A 19,538-nucleotide genomic window follows, 5' to 3' on the forward strand; every position below is an offset into this window, starting at 1 on the left:
ACAGACATGTTTCATCATCATTTCCTTGATACATACAGTCAATCATGCCACATTTACAGTGGCTTCAAACATTTACCCAGCAAGACAACTGAATTATTGATCATAGTATTGTCTACAGTAAATGTCAAAAGTAAATGACTGGGAGGAAAATGTACCATCAATAAATGAAATTCAAAAACTTCTCTAGGACACTCCTGATATCTTACAGTGTCCATGTTATACTAGTATTCTCTATAACCATTGTAAAAGTAACTAATATTTTGAATGCATGCTATCATTTATCAACATTTTGAATATACATATTTAATCTTTCTTTCTTTTTAGAAAATACAAAATGTTCAGAGTATAGAGCATATATGTTGTCAGCAACTGTTTCATACACAGTTCTGTAATGTACAGGTTAGAAGTTAAATCTGCACAATAAATAACTGGCAGTATAAACAACTAGTAGATTTGACAGCTCACATAGTATTGTTGGGACAGTGTTTTCAGTAAGTATGTCCGGTCTTACCTTCTAGGAAAGACTCTCCACCGTGGTTCCATAAATACTTTATGAACCAACATGAAGTAATATGCTAATGATAGACTATTTACCCAGGGAGCAGGTGCACTCTCTAATGTGTTTCATCTCTGGTACACCTTTGATGTGGGATCAGTTAAGCCATTTTGAATTGTTCTTTGTTTTATTTATTTATTTATTTTGCTTCCCTCCCCTCTTAGATTCACCTGAACCTAAAATGGTGAGCGAGAGTCACCATGAGGCCCTGGCAGCCCCGCCAGTCACCACTGTTGCGACTGTCCTACCACATAATGCCACAGAGCCAGCCAGTCCTGGGGAAGGAAAGGAAGATGCCTTTTCGAAGCTGAAGGAGAAGTTTATGAATGAGTTGCATAAAATTCCACGTAAGTACTATATATGGTTGGTAGACTAAAAATAAATGCTTAAAAAATGATCTTATGCACGGGGTGTGGGGGGGGGGTGGGGTGCCGGGGGACAGAACTCCTCTTAACTTACATTTGATTTTTGTTAATTGTTGGCATGGTAGCATTCCAATAATAAAATGGAGTATTAGAAATGGAATATTTTTAAGTCTTTAAATATACTTTATACATGAAAGCCCAGTTTATAAAACATTTCTACCTTGTGTTTCATGCAGGTGGGGTCTTTTTTAAATGTCTATTTTTCTCTAGAATACTAACGTTTATGAGTTTACTGTATATATTTTTAACTTGTATTTATGAAATTATTCCATTATAAAGATTATTCCCAAACAATGGCTAAAATGGACTTTCCAATATTGCAAGCTTGATTTCCTTTAATTTACTAATATATCAAAATCTTCTGCATGGTTTTTAAATTTTTCTTTGTTCTCATCAGGAAAACCTAAACAAAAAACAATAACCTGTAGTTAAGCTTATTTGTATGAGTGCAGCACTAAGTTCAAAACCAGTGGTGTTTAAATCTGAAACAGGTTTTTTTTTTCCTTCAGATGTGAACATTTATCATGAACTAGACATTTTTTTCAGATGCTGGGAAAACAGATTTTCCCACAAAGCTTATTCTAGTGAGGAAAAGAATAAATCCATCTAGATGCAAATATATATAGAAAGTCATGTGGTCATAAATAAGAGAAACTAAAGAAGAGTAGGTGGGATATGGAAGGGCATAGACGGTAAAACATTATTTTTTAGGATGAGCAGGGCTGGTTTCTTTTGCAAGGAACCCTGGAAGAAGTGGCAGGGGCGGGGGGGGGGGAGTTATAAAATGTAGGAATTCTGGACAAAGGCCCTTAGGCAAAAATGTGCCTGAAACAGCAAGGAGCCCAGTGAGCCTTACGTAGAGTGAATAAGGTGGAGGTGGGCAGAAGGGGAATTCAGATTGTAGCACAGGCCGTATCATGTGAGCCTTGTCGATTATTCTATGTAACTTGGATCTCCTATGAGTGAAACAAAATGCCTCTGGAGGGTTTTGAGTAGAAGTGTCCCAGGATCTGACTCAAGTTTTTTAAAGATCATTCTAGCTACTGTGTTGGAAAGACAAGGACAGAAGATAAACAGGATGTTGCAATAATTCAGGTGAGAGATTTATCAATCCCTAAGAAAATTATTCTATAAGGACAATGAGAAACCAAGTGAAAAAAAAAAACTACAAGGAATCAACTTCTTATCCATCAGTGACTAACAATTTATTGATCTGTCTACTGTTAACAAATTCAAGTTCATCCGAGAGACGCTCTCGGCATAGTTGCCAGTAATTACCATTCTCAACAGGAAGATCCATAACCTAGTGGAGGTGGAGATGGCCCAATAGATGAAGCCCTAGGATGAGAACCACAAGTTCTCTTTCCTGCTCTGCTACAAAGCTGATGGCTGATCCTGATACAACTTCAAGGTCGTAACTACAAGACACAAACCAAAATGCATGTATCATGGGGGCAAACTCTCATTTGAATATTTTACCAAAATGATTGCTTTAAGAGAGATGAGTTAGCAGAGAAAGAAATGAATAACATCAAATAAAATGCATACTCTGCCCGGTCTTGAACACCACCATCTCCTTCTTCAGAAGAGTAAACAATATGAGTGGTATGGCAATGTTATCAACTATAGGATTGAATATTCCCCATGTAGCCAAAAAACTCATTCTCTCCTCTCCTTTAGGCTTTGCCTAAATGTCATCCTCTTAGTGAAGGACTTTCTCAACCATTCTACTTAAAATGATAACCCATTCATCCCACCTCATCTTTGCCAGCAATTCCTGTCCTCACCCTTGCTTTCTCATCATAGCACAGCTTTGCAGATGGTGCTATTTATTATTTGTTTTTAAATTGCTCTGGCTCCCTCTAAAATAGCATAAGCTCTATGACAGCAAGGAATTGGGTCTGTTCTTTGTGGGGTTCGAGCGCAGGTGGTGCCTGATACACAGGAGGCACTCCGTATCTACTTGTTGAATGAATAAATGAATGAATGTCAGTTTAACTTATGTCCTGAACCACCCTAGTAGACTTTGAGGTCTTAAGATGCTGAAAAATCAAATCATCTTAAATATTTTTAATTTTTAATGCTAGGAATTATTCCAGTGCTTGACTGTGTCATTCACACTGAAAAAAGCAAGTTGTTTTCATCTTTATAGCGACACTTCCATCTTTTAGCCTTTCCTACTTAGAGCCAACCATTCTGTACTTTGTATTTCCCTCCCATTTAGCAATAAGAAAACAGGCAGCTGGAAAAAAGTTATGAAATGCTCCCTTCTTTCCTTTCTTTCCCTTGACTAACCTCATTTCTTCCCGAGCTATTGACCCACTCCCATGTCCCTTTCTTAGACACTGGGCAGGAGACCCAGGTGATCCATTGTTCCTCCATGGAGGCTTACTTTTGATCAGCAATCTAATAGAACTTCAAAGGATCTGGGTAACTCCTATGAAAATATCATGCTGCTAGATCTATACTTGATTTAATAGAAAGGAACAAGTCAACTACCTAAATCTTAAAATATTACGGTAAATTAGAGTTAGAAAAACTTATATAAGTACAGCCATGTAGTTTTATCAAAAATTCATAACTGCATATTTTATACCTTTATTTTAATCTACCACAGTTTTTACTGCCTGTGTAAAAAATTTCTAATGGGATGTATACACAGGGAGCAACACTAAGCAAAAATAAAACATATCCTGAAAATCAAATTCCTTTAGGAGCATATGTTATGTAAAGGTTATCACTTTTGACTTGGCATAATCTAGTGTGACACTAATGACAGGTAACAAATTAGAATATTAATTGATTTCAGTCTCTGAACTAAATCTTGGCTATCTGGCAGATGTGTTTTTTGCAAAATTGATAGCAAACAGCTTTAGTCTGTCACTTGAAATTCCCACTTGTGAGAAGAGAGGTGTCACAATGGCAAGGAGTTTGCATGTCATTAGTTGGGTAATCTGCACAGTCCAGCATGGAACATATTCAAACCAAATTGCCTGATGATATCATCCATAACACCATGGGGCTTAAAATTTAAAAAAAAAAAAGGAAAAGGAAATGGTACATGCTGAGCATTTTTATCTTTCAATTCATTCTGCACACTGTTATCTAAATGAAGCAGACAAGGTTTTTCAGAATGTTTCTTTATTTTGCAACTTTGATTGTAATATGACTGGGGTCATGGTTGGTTTGTAAAGCATGAACTCTGTGTCATCCAAATAGCTGTGATTAAGGTTTTGATATTCATGAGCTTCTTGAAGTAGAGTGCACCCTTCCTTGAGCACAGCAGAAAACCAAATATCCACAACCTGTCCCTTAGTGCAGAGTAAGAGTGGACGAAGGGTAATTGTGTAATTTATGCAGAAACACTACTGGATAAAACGTTGAATGGAGGGATGGAAAACACAAGCTCTGGACTCAGACTGCATGGGTTCAAATCTAAGCTCTACCACATACGCGTGCTGTGACCTGGAATGTTCATCTTTCTGGGAATCAGTTTCTTCCTGTGTAAAATGGGGATGAAAACACTATCTCCACCACAGGTTTGTTGGGTAAAGGGAGCAATGCATACAGAGCGCTTAGCAGAGTGTGTGGCACGGCGTAAACATTCTGTAAATGTTAGCTAATATTAAACCCAAGCTGTCATTTTAACAAATCTATTTCCATGGTAGAAAAGCCCACAGTTCATGTCAGGTAGAAACCCAAATTATGAAAATTCCAAAAACTTTGCAGCCAAATATGTGCACCTTGCATTCTCTAAACCCACTCCAGCGATGCCTGACCTAGGAAGATGAATTCTCTCATGGTGTTTCCTCTGCCCATTATCACCTCCCAACTTTCCCTTTTTCTTTTTTAACTCCTGTAATTTCACTCACTCTTTCATTCCTTTTAGCCTATACATATGCTCAAGGTTCACATATCTGAAAGAGCCTAGCAAAATTTGGCACACAGTAAGTGCTCAAGGAATGTTCATTTTTCTTCTTTCATGCACTAAAATTTTCTTCTCCTTACCTTACCTCTCTGTCAAGTTACCATGCTGTCTTCTTCTTTCGTATCTACACCAAAATTTATTGAAAAGCCTAACCTTGATCCCGACATCTATTTCTTCACATCCCATCAATGACTCACCTCCTTCCATACTGATTTCCATCCTGCAAGTGACGTTAAAATTGTTTTCACTTGAGTCGCCAGGTACATCTTGATGCACGATTATGAAGGTTATGATCAACCTTCGTTCAGTCAGATATTTTTGTATCACTAGCACTATCAGCCATCATCATCTGTAATTCTTGATTTCCAGGACCCTACCCTCATTTTCACGTCTTCCTTCTCCACACACCCTTTCCATTCTTTCATTGACTGGTCCTCCTTTTTCATGGTCTTCCCTTCCCTAAAGTGGTACAGGATTGAGGATTACAATGTTAACCCAGTTCTGGGGTTTTTTTGTTTGTTTATTTTGTTTTTTCAACATGCTCTCCCTGGGTGATCTCACTCACCTAGTCTTTCAAATAAGAGATCTCACTATTACTCTTGTCTCCCTTAATCTATTTCAGCTCCAATCCTATACCTGCAATTCATTTAAGTCCTGTTAAATCTGTTCATGAAAAACCTCTCAAAACCTGCCAGCACTCTCATGGTCCAGTGTCTTCTCTCATGTTTTTCTCTCTTCCTGGACTCCCTTTCCCCATTAACACTGACACATTCTTTTATCATCCAAGAACCAGTTCAGATGTTATCACTTGGATGAGAAATTTCCTCATTTCCTAAGGCAGAATTATGTGAATCTTCCTCCAACCTTCCAAAGCACTTCATGAAAATCTTTATCTTGGTTATTTGGTTTTGTTTGGGGCCTGTCCTTCTCACTGAAATGTAAATTGCTCAGAGATAGGAACCATTTCTCACACAGGTTTGTATTCCCGATACCTTGAAAATATCTGACACCATGCCAAAAACTGTATAGACATTATCATATTACAAATCTTACTATATCAAACATTATGCCCAATGGTCTTTGTGTCATGCTTGGAGAGGCTGATCTAGGAAATAATAGTTTTCAAACCATCTTAAATGAAATATTATAAAAGCCTATATTTATAACATGAATTAAGCAAATCAAGCTGCTGTGGTGAGTTAAAAGTGTCTTCCTCGCTCACCCTCACATCGGCAGCAACAAAGACACCTAGATGTATGAAACACCTTTGAAAGCAGTGGCCTGGAAAAGGAGCAGCTAAAGCAATGTTATCCCTCATAGCAACAGCCAATGACACCCGACAACCAGTAGTGATGTAGGTGGTTAAGTATGGCACAAACAAATCAGTGATGAAAAACGTAGTCCAGTAACTTTGTTTTCCCTCAAGCGACTGCAGGATGAACATAATATCATTGTCGTAGATCACGTAACTGCTTTATGTTAATGTCGTGAACGTAATGCTGATGCAAGAAGAATTTCAAGACTAAATGAAGAGAAAACCCTTAGGAACATACAGGAATCCATGGCATGTGAATAACACAATTACTGTAATGATTGTCAGTCTTTAGTGAGGACTTAATGTGGAAATATGTGCTGTGCATTCTGTAAAATCAACTTGCATTCTGCCTTGTGAAAACTCTACTAGGTGAGAAAAACTATCCTCATTTTACACATGAGAAAGCTCAGGCTTAGTAAGGTAAGTGGTTTGTCTAAGGAAGTTACACATGGTACAGATGGTCGGTACAGAACTATGTCAGGAAAAATCTTGCAATTTATGACTATGCCCTAACAGAACATCACCGACTGCAAACCATCCCCATCATTCCTCATCACAACTAAGACGTGAAACTATTAGGGTCTTTTGTGTCTGTGCAGATATATTGCTTGATATTTGTCTTTTGATAGGTTTTAATGTTTTGCTAGGTTTCAAAAGACTGAATACTTGGAACACAAATTTAATACTAATTAAGAGTTTCTCATTACATTATCTGGATTTGAAGCAGGTACTCATTCACCTTATGCTTCTGCAATTCTTTTACTGGCCCCACTTACTCAGACTGTCATGTCGATAACTCATGACTACCCAAGTACTAATCATTAGATTTTGTTTCGTTGTACCGATGAACTCTGTAGATGACTCAGCTTCAGTTCTCATCTGTTGACTCAATTCTTCCTCACACTTCAGAAAAGCACTAGCTAAAAGGTTAAATGTTATTATTCATTGTTAACTTCTAGTAAATTGAAATATCTCTAAGTAAAAAACCTTACAATAACGATGAGTGTTATTTTCAGGGCAAAGCAAGTCCTTCGTTAATACTGAGGGGCTTCAACAATGCAATGGCTGAAGGAATCAATTGGGGCAAGAACACTGAGGTATAAGGGTTACAATTCATCACAGCACGATGTAGTAATCTGTGCTTATATTCAAAGGTTTTTCATTAAATTTTAGTTTATTTCATCATCTTTTTAAGTTTAATTCTGGTTCAAAATGTAGGAAATATCTGTGTGTGTGAATACAGACAGAGAAAAATATTTAAAAGCTCCCATTGCTAAAAACTTAATCCGATAGCACTGAGTCAGTTTGGTTCTCAGTAGAGTTGGCATGGCCTCCTGCAGAATATTCTGAATATTCATCGGGCCACATTTAGAGTGCTAAAAAATGGGCATACAGGAAAGCAACTGGCATTTAAAGGCCATGGGCCTACGAGCGTACAAATCTTGCAATGTGAGACAGTTTCACACAATGAAAACTATTCCCACATTCTGCACAATTTTCAAAATCTCCATAGGACACACGTATAGAAGGAAACCCTGTTTATAATTATCTAAGCCGAGAACAACTTGACATATAAACATAGCACAATGTGGTTTTGCAGGATTTTAATATAAACAGAATATTCTAGCTTTTAGTGTAACATTCACCCAGCTTCTGATCTTTTATTTTCTCCCGATTTTTCAAAATCTCCTCTCTTACTTCTCTAAATCCAAAGTCCCTTTTAGCAGCTGCAAGCATGTGATTATTTCATTGCATCTTCCAGTATAGTTATACCTGAAGATCTTCATAGTGAAATAAATTCCATTATAAAATTTTTCGTTTTTACTTTCCTTGTTTTCTTGATTTGTAAAAATTATATATGTAAACAATTTGTATTATTATTTATTCTTGGTGAGTAAAGGAACATTAGAAAATATTTGTTATAAACTGGGACATTGTGTATAATACTGATTTTAAAGTCTGCAGTAGGATTCCTTCAACAGCCTGTGTTCAATGTGGAAACATAACAAAGCATATGCTACTGATATTTCAGGAAAGTTGTTTAAATGTGTCCTTGAATTTCGTTTCCCTCTCGGGTGCCGATTATGCAGAAAATTCCCCCAAGAAATTCATGCCTTTCAAATGAACTAGTGTTGAGGGATTTTACAAACTTCCAAAGCATAGGTAATACAAAGCGACAGTGAACACATAAAGCCACCAGGCGTATTAAGATCTCAGCTAAGTTTCTAAACCTTATTTAGCTATATTCTATTAGCATTTCAAAGACATTAAGTACATACACCTGAGGACAAGGGGAGTGGATATTTTGGACATACAATAAAAGTAACTCAGAAACTGCCTTGCTGAAATACTTTACAAATATACGAATATATTTTTAAATAGCTTTAAACGTCCACTCCTCAACTTATACCAGGTGCATGTCAAAACAGAGGAACATTTTCACGAGAGGAAGCCTGAATCCAAATGGAAATGTATAAAGAAAGCAACAGAAAGAGAGAATCTGAGAGACCCTGGCTTTCTCCTCACTCTTAACGATGATGTAGATCTTTTGTTGTGGGGCTGACAGATTTGTGCCAGTTTCTATTCAATCGGACAAAGAATTTAAAAGCAGAAACCAGAGGGGAGAACTATGATGTACTATTATGTATAGATCTTTAGCACTTGACTTTATTTTTTTGTTCTAATTCTCATGTATGAAAATACCATACTGAACGATTTAAATGTGGTATCTTCTGATCTCACATGCATCCCCAGTCTGCCTTTTAGGTGAACTTAGAGAAGTATAAACAATTTAAAAGACAGTGGCCCATTTACAGGTTTCCTCACCAAACACTTTGAATGAAACTGCTGTCCTGGTAGAATTTCAATCCATTTAAACTCTCTCCCTTTTTCTTTTCTCTTTCTAGCTGTTTGCACACATATGAGTTAAAAACAAAAGAAGGGGGGCAATGGTAAACTACAAATAACAGAAACATATTTGCCTTGGTAAATATGCCGTTTACCCAAAGTAGTGTGTGCCTGTCCATGGAAACTTAGAAAAGATCCAGGATCTCAGTGTAGTGAACCTCAACTGACTGACTTGTATTGCTCAATGCCCTGAAAGTAAATTTTATGGTAATAATTTCCTTTTCATAAGGATAAGATCGAGTTCTATAAAAATCAGGAAACCATTACAGTGAATTAGAAACATTACTGTTATAATCATGTAAATATTACTCCCTAAATTCTTCAGTACAATTTAGCAGCCCTGAATGTTAACACTTTGTCCAGAATGCTATATAAATCACTCAGATTCTGGCCCAGTATTAGTTACTAACCCGAGTAGGGACAGCATTGTTTGCTATGACTAAAGGCCAAGGTGTGAGTTCTAGAGTTGGTCTGTCTGGGTAGGAAATCATGGTCCTGTCATTACTAGTGTCTGACCTTGGGCACATCATTTAATCTCTTTGTAAAATAAGAATAATAATAATAATCTCTGGGAAGGTACGAGCATAGTGGTATTAATATATAAAGTATTACATATATAAATAACATTCAAAATTCAAACTTCCAATATATATTTATATAGCACCTACTATGTATGAGGCTGTAGCACATAATTTCAAGGCCTTGTTTCTAGGCCTTGGTGGCATTATGGATTCCTAATTCTGCCAGAGGACCTCTAAATTAAAATACTTTAGCAAGACATGCATGACTTTTTATGAGACGATCTGATATGGCTTGTACACACATTCCCAGTTCACGGCCCACCCTTCACCCACACACATTTTCCTTCAGCTGCACAGAAATCCTTAGAGTTACTGAATTTATTATCCAGAGTGTTCCAAGCTTCCAGGTCTTGGTACAAATTCTCTCCTAAAATGTCTTGCTTATCTGGCTGGACTGCTTCCAGTTATCCTTCAGAACTCCACTCCATTTTAAAGGTCTTCCTGTCGCTTCCTAATCTATGAGTGAGCAATTCGCCTTTTGTAATAAGTCTTCATTTTATACGCGTTTAGAATTCTCACTTTGTATTTTACTTATCTGTGTTTTCTCTCTTAACACCAACCAGTCTACCTGAGACCAGAACACTGTCCTTTCATCTTTCTGTCTCCAACCTCAGCACGAAACTTGGTTCACAGTAGGTAGGATTATTCTCCTCTAGCTCAAAAGATCCTAGATAATCATACCATCAAGAAACAGGCTTCCACTCATAGATCCAGAAAGCAGATTGGTGGCTGCCAGTGGCAAGGAGTTGGTGGGGATGGGTAAATTGGAGGAAGCGGGCCAAAAAGTACCAACTTGCAGTTACAGGATAAGTCAGTCTCAGGGATGTGACATTCAGCACAGTGACTCCAGTCAATACCGTGTTGTATATTTGAAAGTTGCTAAGAAAGTAGATCTTAAAAGTTTTCATCACAAGGAAAAAATGTGTAACATGTGTGGGGATGGATGTTAACCAGATTTCACTGTAGTCATCATTTTGCAATACAAATACCAAGTCATTATTTTGTACACCTGCAACTAATGTTATATGTCAATTATACCTCCATGAAGGGAGGGAGGAACGATGGGAGGGAGGGAGGGAGGGAGGGAGGGAGGGAGGGAGGAACGGAGGGAGGGAGGAACAGAGGGAGGGAGGGAGGAACAGAGGGAGGGAGGGAGGAACAGAGGGAGGGAGGGAGGGAGGGGGAGGAACAGAGGGAGGGAGGGAGGGAGGGAGAGGAACAGAGAAAGGAAGAGGAGAAGGAAGGAAGGAAGGAAGGAAGGAAGGAAGGAAGGAAGGAAGGAAGGGAGGGAGGGAGGCAGGAAGGTGTCCTACTGGAAAGGAGTAATAGTAATACTCAGAGGTGAAATTTAACATTACCCAGGACTAAAGACGGGCTTACCTACAGAGCTATTTTGCTTTGCCTTCAACCACACAGCATCATACAACCATCTTTTCTCTTTCATCGTCTCCTTATTTTTCTCTTTCCTGAAACTTTCTGTAACTTTGTCATTTCCTGTTCTGTTTTCTATCCCTTTGGCCTGTGCTGAGTAAAACCATTCCCTGTTTTATTCTTTGGCCTGGTGGCAGCCCAGGCTCATTCACCACTAAGATAGAAGCAGCCACCAAACCGGTCCACAGGGTAAATGGTTCTCCCCATAGGCATTTTCATTCCAGTGGAGATCTGGGACTTACCTTCATCGTTTAGTTTTAAGAAGTAATATGCTGTATTGGAATGCCTAAGAAACAAGATGAACTCATTTCTTCTGACCATTGTTATACAACACAGCCCAGTTTCTTGTGCTTTCATTGAGAGTTCAAAGACAACTGAGCATGTTGTGTTAACCGCAGCATTCCCAGTAATGGTTACTTCTGTAAGGCTTTTTTGGGTGAGTTTCTCTGTTTCACCCGATCAGCTACACAAAACATTGCAGTTTAGTTTTTCAGCTACTCTTGGTACCACTAATGCCACAACTGTAGATATCATTTGAAGTGGTGCTTTACAAAGGCCTCCCAGCCATTTTCTGTCCACACCAACTGGCACTGTTCCATGTCACCTCACCTTTTTACAGCTGCTGGCAAACACCTACCTTTCTTCTCCATATTTGCTACTATGGCTCTAATGCAGTTTACCCGGCTGCCTTCCAGCAGAGATCTGTTTTTGCTATTTTGCACTAACTAGTCTTCAGCTCTAACACCAATGCCACTGATGTGAAAACCCAGGCACTTCCATAGAGTTTAAGCTTAATAATGTTTCTAAAAGTTGAACATGATTTTTCCCAGTGCTTCCATTGCAAGAAAACATGTAGACCATTCTCCAAAGTCAGTTCTTCTGCTTTTATCTTCCACTGAGGTTTGATGCAGCTTTTGCTCCTAGCTGGATTACATGGTTTGGCCTTTCACCCAGCAAGAGACAGTTGGACCTATACATAAAAGGCACCCAATACCCTTACTGATACTCTCTTCTCCCTTCGTTTCTGATACTTCACATTCTAATTATCTTCCTTTCTTTCTGAGTGTTCTCTTTCTCTTTGCCTCCTCCAAGCACTTACAAGTATGTACTTCCCAAGGATCTGCCTCTGGCATTCTTCTACCACTATGATTTCTTCATAATTTCAGAACTTCCAATCCTGTCTTTATGTAACTCATACTCAGAACTCAACCTCTACCTTTGATGCTTCTACTAATCTCCCCCTCTAATAACTTTAAGGAATTTAATTAATTTTATTAAGGAATGGTTTACACACAATAAGATGAACCCATCGTAGATGTACGGTTCTGCACACTTTGACAATATATGCAATGTAATCCTCACTCAAAAAAATTTCTCTACTCCCTTTCCAGCAATTTCTGCCCTGGTTCTAAATAGTGACTGATCTCCTACCACTATAAATTAGTTTTGACCGTTCTAGCATTTCCTAAAAACAGAACCATATACTGCATAGTCCTTTGTGTCTGGTTCTGGTTTCTTTCACTGAGCATAATATTTTTGAGATTCATCAACATTCTTGTATATATCAGCCATTCTTTTCCATTGTTCCAGTAGGATTCCATTGTAAGGATACCCACAATTTATTTACATGCTAATGGACATTTAGGCCATTTCCAGTGTGGGGCTCTTAAGAATAAATCTGCTATGAATACTCTCATGCAAGTCCTATAAGCAGGGATATATGTTTATGTTTCCTTTTCTCTTGGGGAGTACCTAAGTGTGGAATTACTGAGTAGTATAGTATTTACATTAGATTCTAAAAATTGTCAAACTTTTTCTAAAGTGGTTGTATTATTTACATCTCACCAGTGATGTATGAGAGTTCCAATTGTTCCACATCCTGGAAGTTTGTACTGTTTGGCCAATTATTGCCCCACTTGCACTACCTGGGCAAAGTTTTCTTAAAAGGACACCACAAGCATTAACTATAAAAGAAAAAGTTGATAAACCCAATTTCTTCAAGAATAAAGACTTCTGCTTTTTGAAAGTCACCATTAGTAAAAAGGCAAGTCACAAACTGGGAGAGAATATCCACAATACAGTAATAATACAATATTAAATAAAATATATTTAATGAATAAGGTGCTTCCAAAATATATTTGGAAAAAAAAAAACTCTTACAAACCAATACAAAAATGAGCAAAAACTCTTAACACGCAATGTAAGAAGATACACCTGACCGATAAATTCATATAAAGATGTTCAACATTTTTAGACATTAGGGAAATGCTAATTAAAGCAACAATGAATTCCATTTTTGAAGGCTCTTTAAAAACCATACATCTATATACGGCGTTTGCAATTGAAGTTAAGTATATCCAAAACTAAACTCATCTTTTCCCTCAGCAAAACATTTACATACACATATATATTCCTCTAATCTGAAACTTAAACCCCTAGCATCACCTTTAACCCTTGCCACTTTTCCCCCCATTGTCCAACTTGTTAACAAGTCCTACTACCTCATTCTCAGTCTCCTCTCTCCTTTACATTCCCACTGCTACTGCTGTATTTGGGTCCTCATCCATATTACAGTCATTAGAGCCTCCTAAGAGGTCTTCCCACAACAATTTTCCACTGTTAGCCAAACCACTGTACATACATTTTCCAGATGATTCTTCCTGAAGCCCTACTCTGAACACACAAGTCTCTTGCTCAGATACCTTTAGTAATTCTCCCTTAGCCAACTTTTGAATTCCCTCATTTGTTATCCAAGACCCTCTGTAGAATAGCCCCAACTACCTTTCCAAACTTATTTCGACTTCTCTCAACTGAACTATTCACTGTTCAACGGATAAATGCCTACATTTCCTGCCTTTATACCTTAGTCTATGGCATTCCTACATTTGAAATACCACTACTCCCATCTCTGCATATCCAAGCCTCCGTATCCTATAGGATTAAGGCTCAATTAACATGTTAGCTTTTCTATAATGCTCTTACTAAATACCCATATTATTCCTTTAATATGCTTATCTTCCACCATGTAGTAGTATTATGTTCATATCTTTTCTTCCTTGCTGGACTTTAAGTTCTTAAAAGATAGCCTCATTTCTTTCCTTCTCTAGACCACACGCTACATGCCCTACAGAGAGTAGGCGTCAATAAATGTGTACAGCATGGATGAACGGCTGGTAGAGGAGTACCAAGTAGAGTAAGTTTTCATTTTCATAATCTAAGAGGAGAGATAAGATGTGCATAGAAACAGTAACAATAAAAGACGTAAGCATGCTGAAACCTCAGAGATGTGTAGGGGAGTCATCAAAAAGACTGCAAAAGTAATTAGGAATTCATTTGGAGAGGGCCATCAATATCAAATTAAGGAGCTTAGACTTTATTTAATAGTTAAAGAGGAGCCAGGAACCATTCAAGATATTTAAACACGGAAGTAACACAATTACAGTTTTGTTTCAGAAACATCAATCTGGCGGCAGTGTGTGGGTAGGACAGATTGCAAGGGGAGGGCCTGGAAAGAGGCACAGGCAGAAAAGAGGTAATTGAAGGAGCACTGCAGTTAATGAAAGCCTCATCTGCTGTGGAAGGAAAGGCACGGATGTGACAGACTCTGCGAACATGCAGTTGCCAGGCACTGCAAGCGGATGTGAGGGTGTCAAGGCAAAAGAAAATAAGGACTAATTCTAGCGAAGCTGGGTACTGTGGCAGGGTCGTGCCCTGTAGGGAATAAAAATGCCAAAGCGGGATCAGCATTGGAAATTGAGGTCTGCGAGTTGAGCACATGTAAATTTAGGTTGTGAAAGTGGGTAACTGTAATTATTAAGAAGGTATAATAGGAGGAAAAAGAGAAAGTGAATGACAAATTCTTAACATATAAAACTCATGGATGAATGAAGACACCGATGAACAAACAGATGAGCCCATAGAGTAGTGGGTCAAACGGAAGTGCAGAGTGTCATATAAGGGAAGTAAGAAGAATTTCTGAGAAACGGTAGCCAATCTGATCCGAAAGAAACTTATTAAACATACTCCTGTGAAGTCTGGGAGAAAAATGCCTCAGGCATTTAATCTGCCCTGATGATATTTTCAGTCCAGTGGAGGACAAGGAGCAGATCTCATCATCACCATCACTGCCAATAATTTGAGTAATGAGAACAGGCCCTCATCAATATATAATGGTTTGACCAATTATTACTCATAACAACCCTGTTGTTTTTTTATGAGAGTGTAAAGAATCCTTTACTAGGGCATAGTGAAGCATGTACATGTAAGCCAGGCACGAAGGAGGGAGAAATGGTATGGGAATAACAGAGAAGGAGTTAAAAGAAAGAGGTGGCCCTTCCACTAGGCCTTGAACCAGACGAGGATTTTCATAACCAAGAAAGTGACAGAAGGCCAATCCATAATGAATGAGAGGAGTTGTTCAATATGAGTTGTGAGTATCATCACAGAGTTTTATGGTTGACAGTTTGGTTGGTATAATTGGATTCTTAGATACATTGAATGATGTGATTGGAAGAAAAAGCACGTGACCTCATTTTTGAGGACACCTCATGCTTTGCTAAACTGGTCCTACCTTACTTACTCTATAAAACCTAAGGCTTTATGAAATTTAAGGAATAGGGTATGATCTGACTTTTTTTCCTTTTTTGACCATGAGAAAGAGTAATTAGAGATATAAGCATCCAGGTATGGCAAATGCTATAGATAGATCACAGAAGATTATGCCTGAGAAAAGGCCAGCACATTTAGATCTCTTTGTTGACCTTGGAAAATCTCATTTCATTAGAGAGCTAGAATCCAAAATCAGCTTGCTGGGTGTGAGGTGACAAGCTAGGAAGTGAGAAAGCAAAGTGAGAAAGTGAAAGCAGTACATGTGATCGGTTCACTCCCGAGAGAACAAACAGAATTCTAGCCCATGCACTTATCAGGATGATGAGAAATTGGATAAGTGTTGAGGCAGCGAATAGAATGAGAGAGAAGGAAACAGACTGTCTGTCGTTATCATAGGCAGAGCTAACTCTTTCCTGGCTGCTTCTTAACACCGCCACATGTCTACACCACTAGGCCTATCACTCACTAGTCCCTCACGTGTTTTGCAACAGAAGTTACTTGGGAGCCTGGAGTTGGTGATAGTCTACTAACAGCTAGAATGTTAGAAACTATAATCCACTCAAATGACTAATGCGCTTTGACTGTAAAGTACTGCTGAGGCCATACGCCAATATATTTGGATGATTTTTTCCTGCTTCCTTCATCAGAGTCTCCCTTGGACTTTCTACAGGTCTCATGCCTACGGCACTTGCCAGTTTTATTATTTTGTTCGAGCAATTTGCCTTATTCTTCCAGATTAGTCTAAATTCTTCAGGGGCAGAGATGGACATTGTCATATATATTGTTCCTACAAAGTAGAGAGTAAATAATTACTTATTGAATTAATTTGAGACAATGTTTTACTATTATAAATACATACAAAAATGGCTTGTGGAGAGATATGTTAGTTTTCTAGTGCTGCATAAAAGGTTACAACAACACAGTACAACATAATAATGTCGACCAATACACAATAATCTCACAATTTACACGGATCAGGAATCTGGCATAGTTTAGCTGGCTCGGGGTCTCATAAGACTGTAGTCAACATGTCAATTGGAATGTAGAAGGAGGACTCAGAACCGTCTTCCAAACTCCTTCAGATTTGGGGGAGAAAGTCAGTTTCTTGTTGTAGGATTGAGACTTTCACTTCCTGGAGGTGACCTTTTCAAAGGCAATTTACAACACGGCTGTTTGTTTCATCAAAGAACATCTCTCTCCCAACTGAGGAAGGACTCATGTCCCTTCTGAAGGGCTTTCACCTGATCAAGTCAGACCCACCCAGAATTATCTCCCTTTTGATTCAAAATTAACTGATTTGGAGCCTTAAATATATCCCTACACTCTTGCCATATAAAGTAACCTACCCACACTCAAGGAAAGAAGATTATAAAGGGGAGTGTATACCAGCAGTGGTGAGGGGAAGGGAGGGAGAAATCTTGGGAACCATCTTAGTGTTCTACTTACCACAGATTTGGAAAGGCAAAGAGCACAAGAATTTTTACTTAATGAGAAGCAATAGAGATTTTCTTTTCCCTAATGTCAATCTGGACTATGTACATTTCTTTTTTTTAATAAAACTAAGTGGATTTGACCTGGAAACCATCACTCTTACTGTCATTTTGTTCTTCATTTTGGTGGTATTTCATTATAACCACTAATATAGTATATTTTTGCAGCATTCACAGCAGCCAGCTATAGTGGTGAGATATTACAGCGCAGATTCTTTGGGATCTGAGCAATGTGAAAGAGTGTGAAAGCTAAAGCAGTTTGCTATTCATACCTCTCAGTCTAGCAAATCCTTCAAAGGTTCTGTTTTGGTAATGGCAATTAGTTCATTTCAACAGGTTTCAGAGTATCTATAAAAACACCATTGGATCCTGAGTTGGAGATGCTGTTCCAATTCTAAACTTCTGCTTTAAGAAATTGACGAAGAGGTAGAGTTTCTGTTTTTAGTATGAGCCCACATGTAGGAGTTAGAAGTCTATGAGCTACTGTGAGCTACTATGAGCTATACTCGATATGATTATTAGAAATTCTAAGTTTGACATATTCTTGTTTTAAAATAATTATGTGTTACATATTTAACACTCTCCTTTATAAGAAATACGCATATGAACAAAAATGTGAAGGAGATTACTTTATTCTTTAAAAAAAGGTGGGGAACAGGGGGTGGGTGGGAATTGTCCTGTATCAGTAAAGCCTTCCAAAAGACTTAAGGTTTAGATTCTTAACATACCTTACATTCCAAAAACTGTTTCAAACACACAGGAGGGGAGCCTCTTAGCCTTTCTGAAAGGGACATCTTTCTGGGGAAAAAGGAGTTTTCAAAAATATTCAGAATCTTATTATAAAAATAGAAGTTATTTTTAAAATCCTAGTAATGAAAATTTTATTTTAGCCATGAACTGCTAAGAGTGGAAACTCATTGTTTACTGGTTTTGAAACCAGTTTAATCCTAAACCATGTCAGCCAAATAATGAAGGCTTACACAGCCATCTCTATTACATGCATCACATTTCTACAAGGAGTTTGGTTTCTTCCTAGCACTGATTGTGAAAGAATGCTAAGAAAATCCTACGAGGAAAGACTATAGAAAAAAATTATTTGTTGAATGAGGAATTTTTCACACTGGCAACTTTTGAGTATGTTTTTCAAAACAAGAATTGTGTTTTTAAAAACCAGGGAAAAATAACTACATAGAAAATAAGTGGTGTTGGTAGAAAGAAAAAATAACGTATTCACATTAAGAAATTAGAAATATATTTTAAGATGTAAAAGTACATAGTAGGTGTTATGGGTTGAACTACTGAAAAAGATATGTTCAAAATCCTAATTCCAGGTACCCAGGAATGTGACTTTATTTGGAAATAAGATCTTTACAGATCTAATTAAGTTAAGATGATTTAAAGGAGTAGGGTAGCTCTCAACCATATATGACTTATGGCCTTAAGAGACACTGAGACAGACACATAGGGAGAAAGCCACATGGCAAAGAAAGCAGAGATTGGAATGATGTATCTACAAGGCAAGAAACAACAAAGACGACCCTGAACACTAGAAGCTAAAAGACAGACATAGAACAGATTAGAACAGATTCTTTCCCATAGCCTTTAGGGAGAACATGGCCCTGCCTACACCTTGATTTTGGGACTTCTAGGGAGAAAAGACTAAATGTTGTTTTAAGCCAACCAGTCTATGGTAATTTGTTTCAGCAGCCCTAGGAAGTTAATACAGTGGCCAAGTTGTATGAGAATCATCTGGGTTTTTGCGAATGAATGATAGACCACTTCCCATCTCTGTCCAAGTTCATTCCCAATCACCTCTCTTCCAGGAGAGAGTGTGACTTGACAAGAAGAAAGGTGCTAAGGGGTTAAGGAAGCCAGAGACTTCATCTACTTCATCCTCCCTCAGGCTATTTAAGTGTACTTTCAATCATGTGAGGAAGTAAGGTGTTGGCCAGATGCACTTTTGCCCAGAGGGACTCCCCCATGTGCTGAGCTTATTGGAAGCACTTTATGCCCTGTAGTTTAATTGTCTTAACAGATACCACTTGCTGAATACGTTCCCAGGAATCTACAGGCACGGTGCATGATCTGACTTATTCCTTCCAACAACTCTATGAAGTAGATGCTAATACTACTCCCAGTTTACAGATGAGGAATTGACAGTTAGGGAGATTTAGTTACCAAGGCCAATCAACTATTAAGTAGCAGCAGAGGATTCAGATGGAAGCCTGAACGTCACAAATCCATCCAGACTCTAAATTCCCGCAAGATGCTTTCTCCTCCCAAAACATCCATAGTAA

The 19,538-nt window shown here is 38.1% G+C and overlaps 1 protein-coding gene across 1 annotated transcript in view; it reads left to right on the forward strand.

The window, feature by feature from the left end:
• Window positions 1-737: 737 nt before the first annotated feature.
• SYT1 (synaptotagmin 1) overlaps window positions 738-19,538 on the forward strand; it is a 208,539-nt gene continuing 189,738 nt past the window's right edge. Inside the window, exon 1 of the mRNA XM_007088741.3 lies at window positions 738-903. Coding sequence (XP_007088803.1) covers window positions 738-903 — 166 coding nt within the window. The remainder of the gene's footprint in view (window positions 904-19,538) is intronic.

This window comes from Panthera tigris, chromosome B4 (assembly GCF_018350195.1).
Source record: "Panthera tigris isolate Pti1 chromosome B4, P.tigris_Pti1_mat1.1, whole genome shotgun sequence".
Classification (NCBI taxonomy): domain Eukaryota; kingdom Metazoa; phylum Chordata; class Mammalia; order Carnivora; family Felidae; genus Panthera; species Panthera tigris.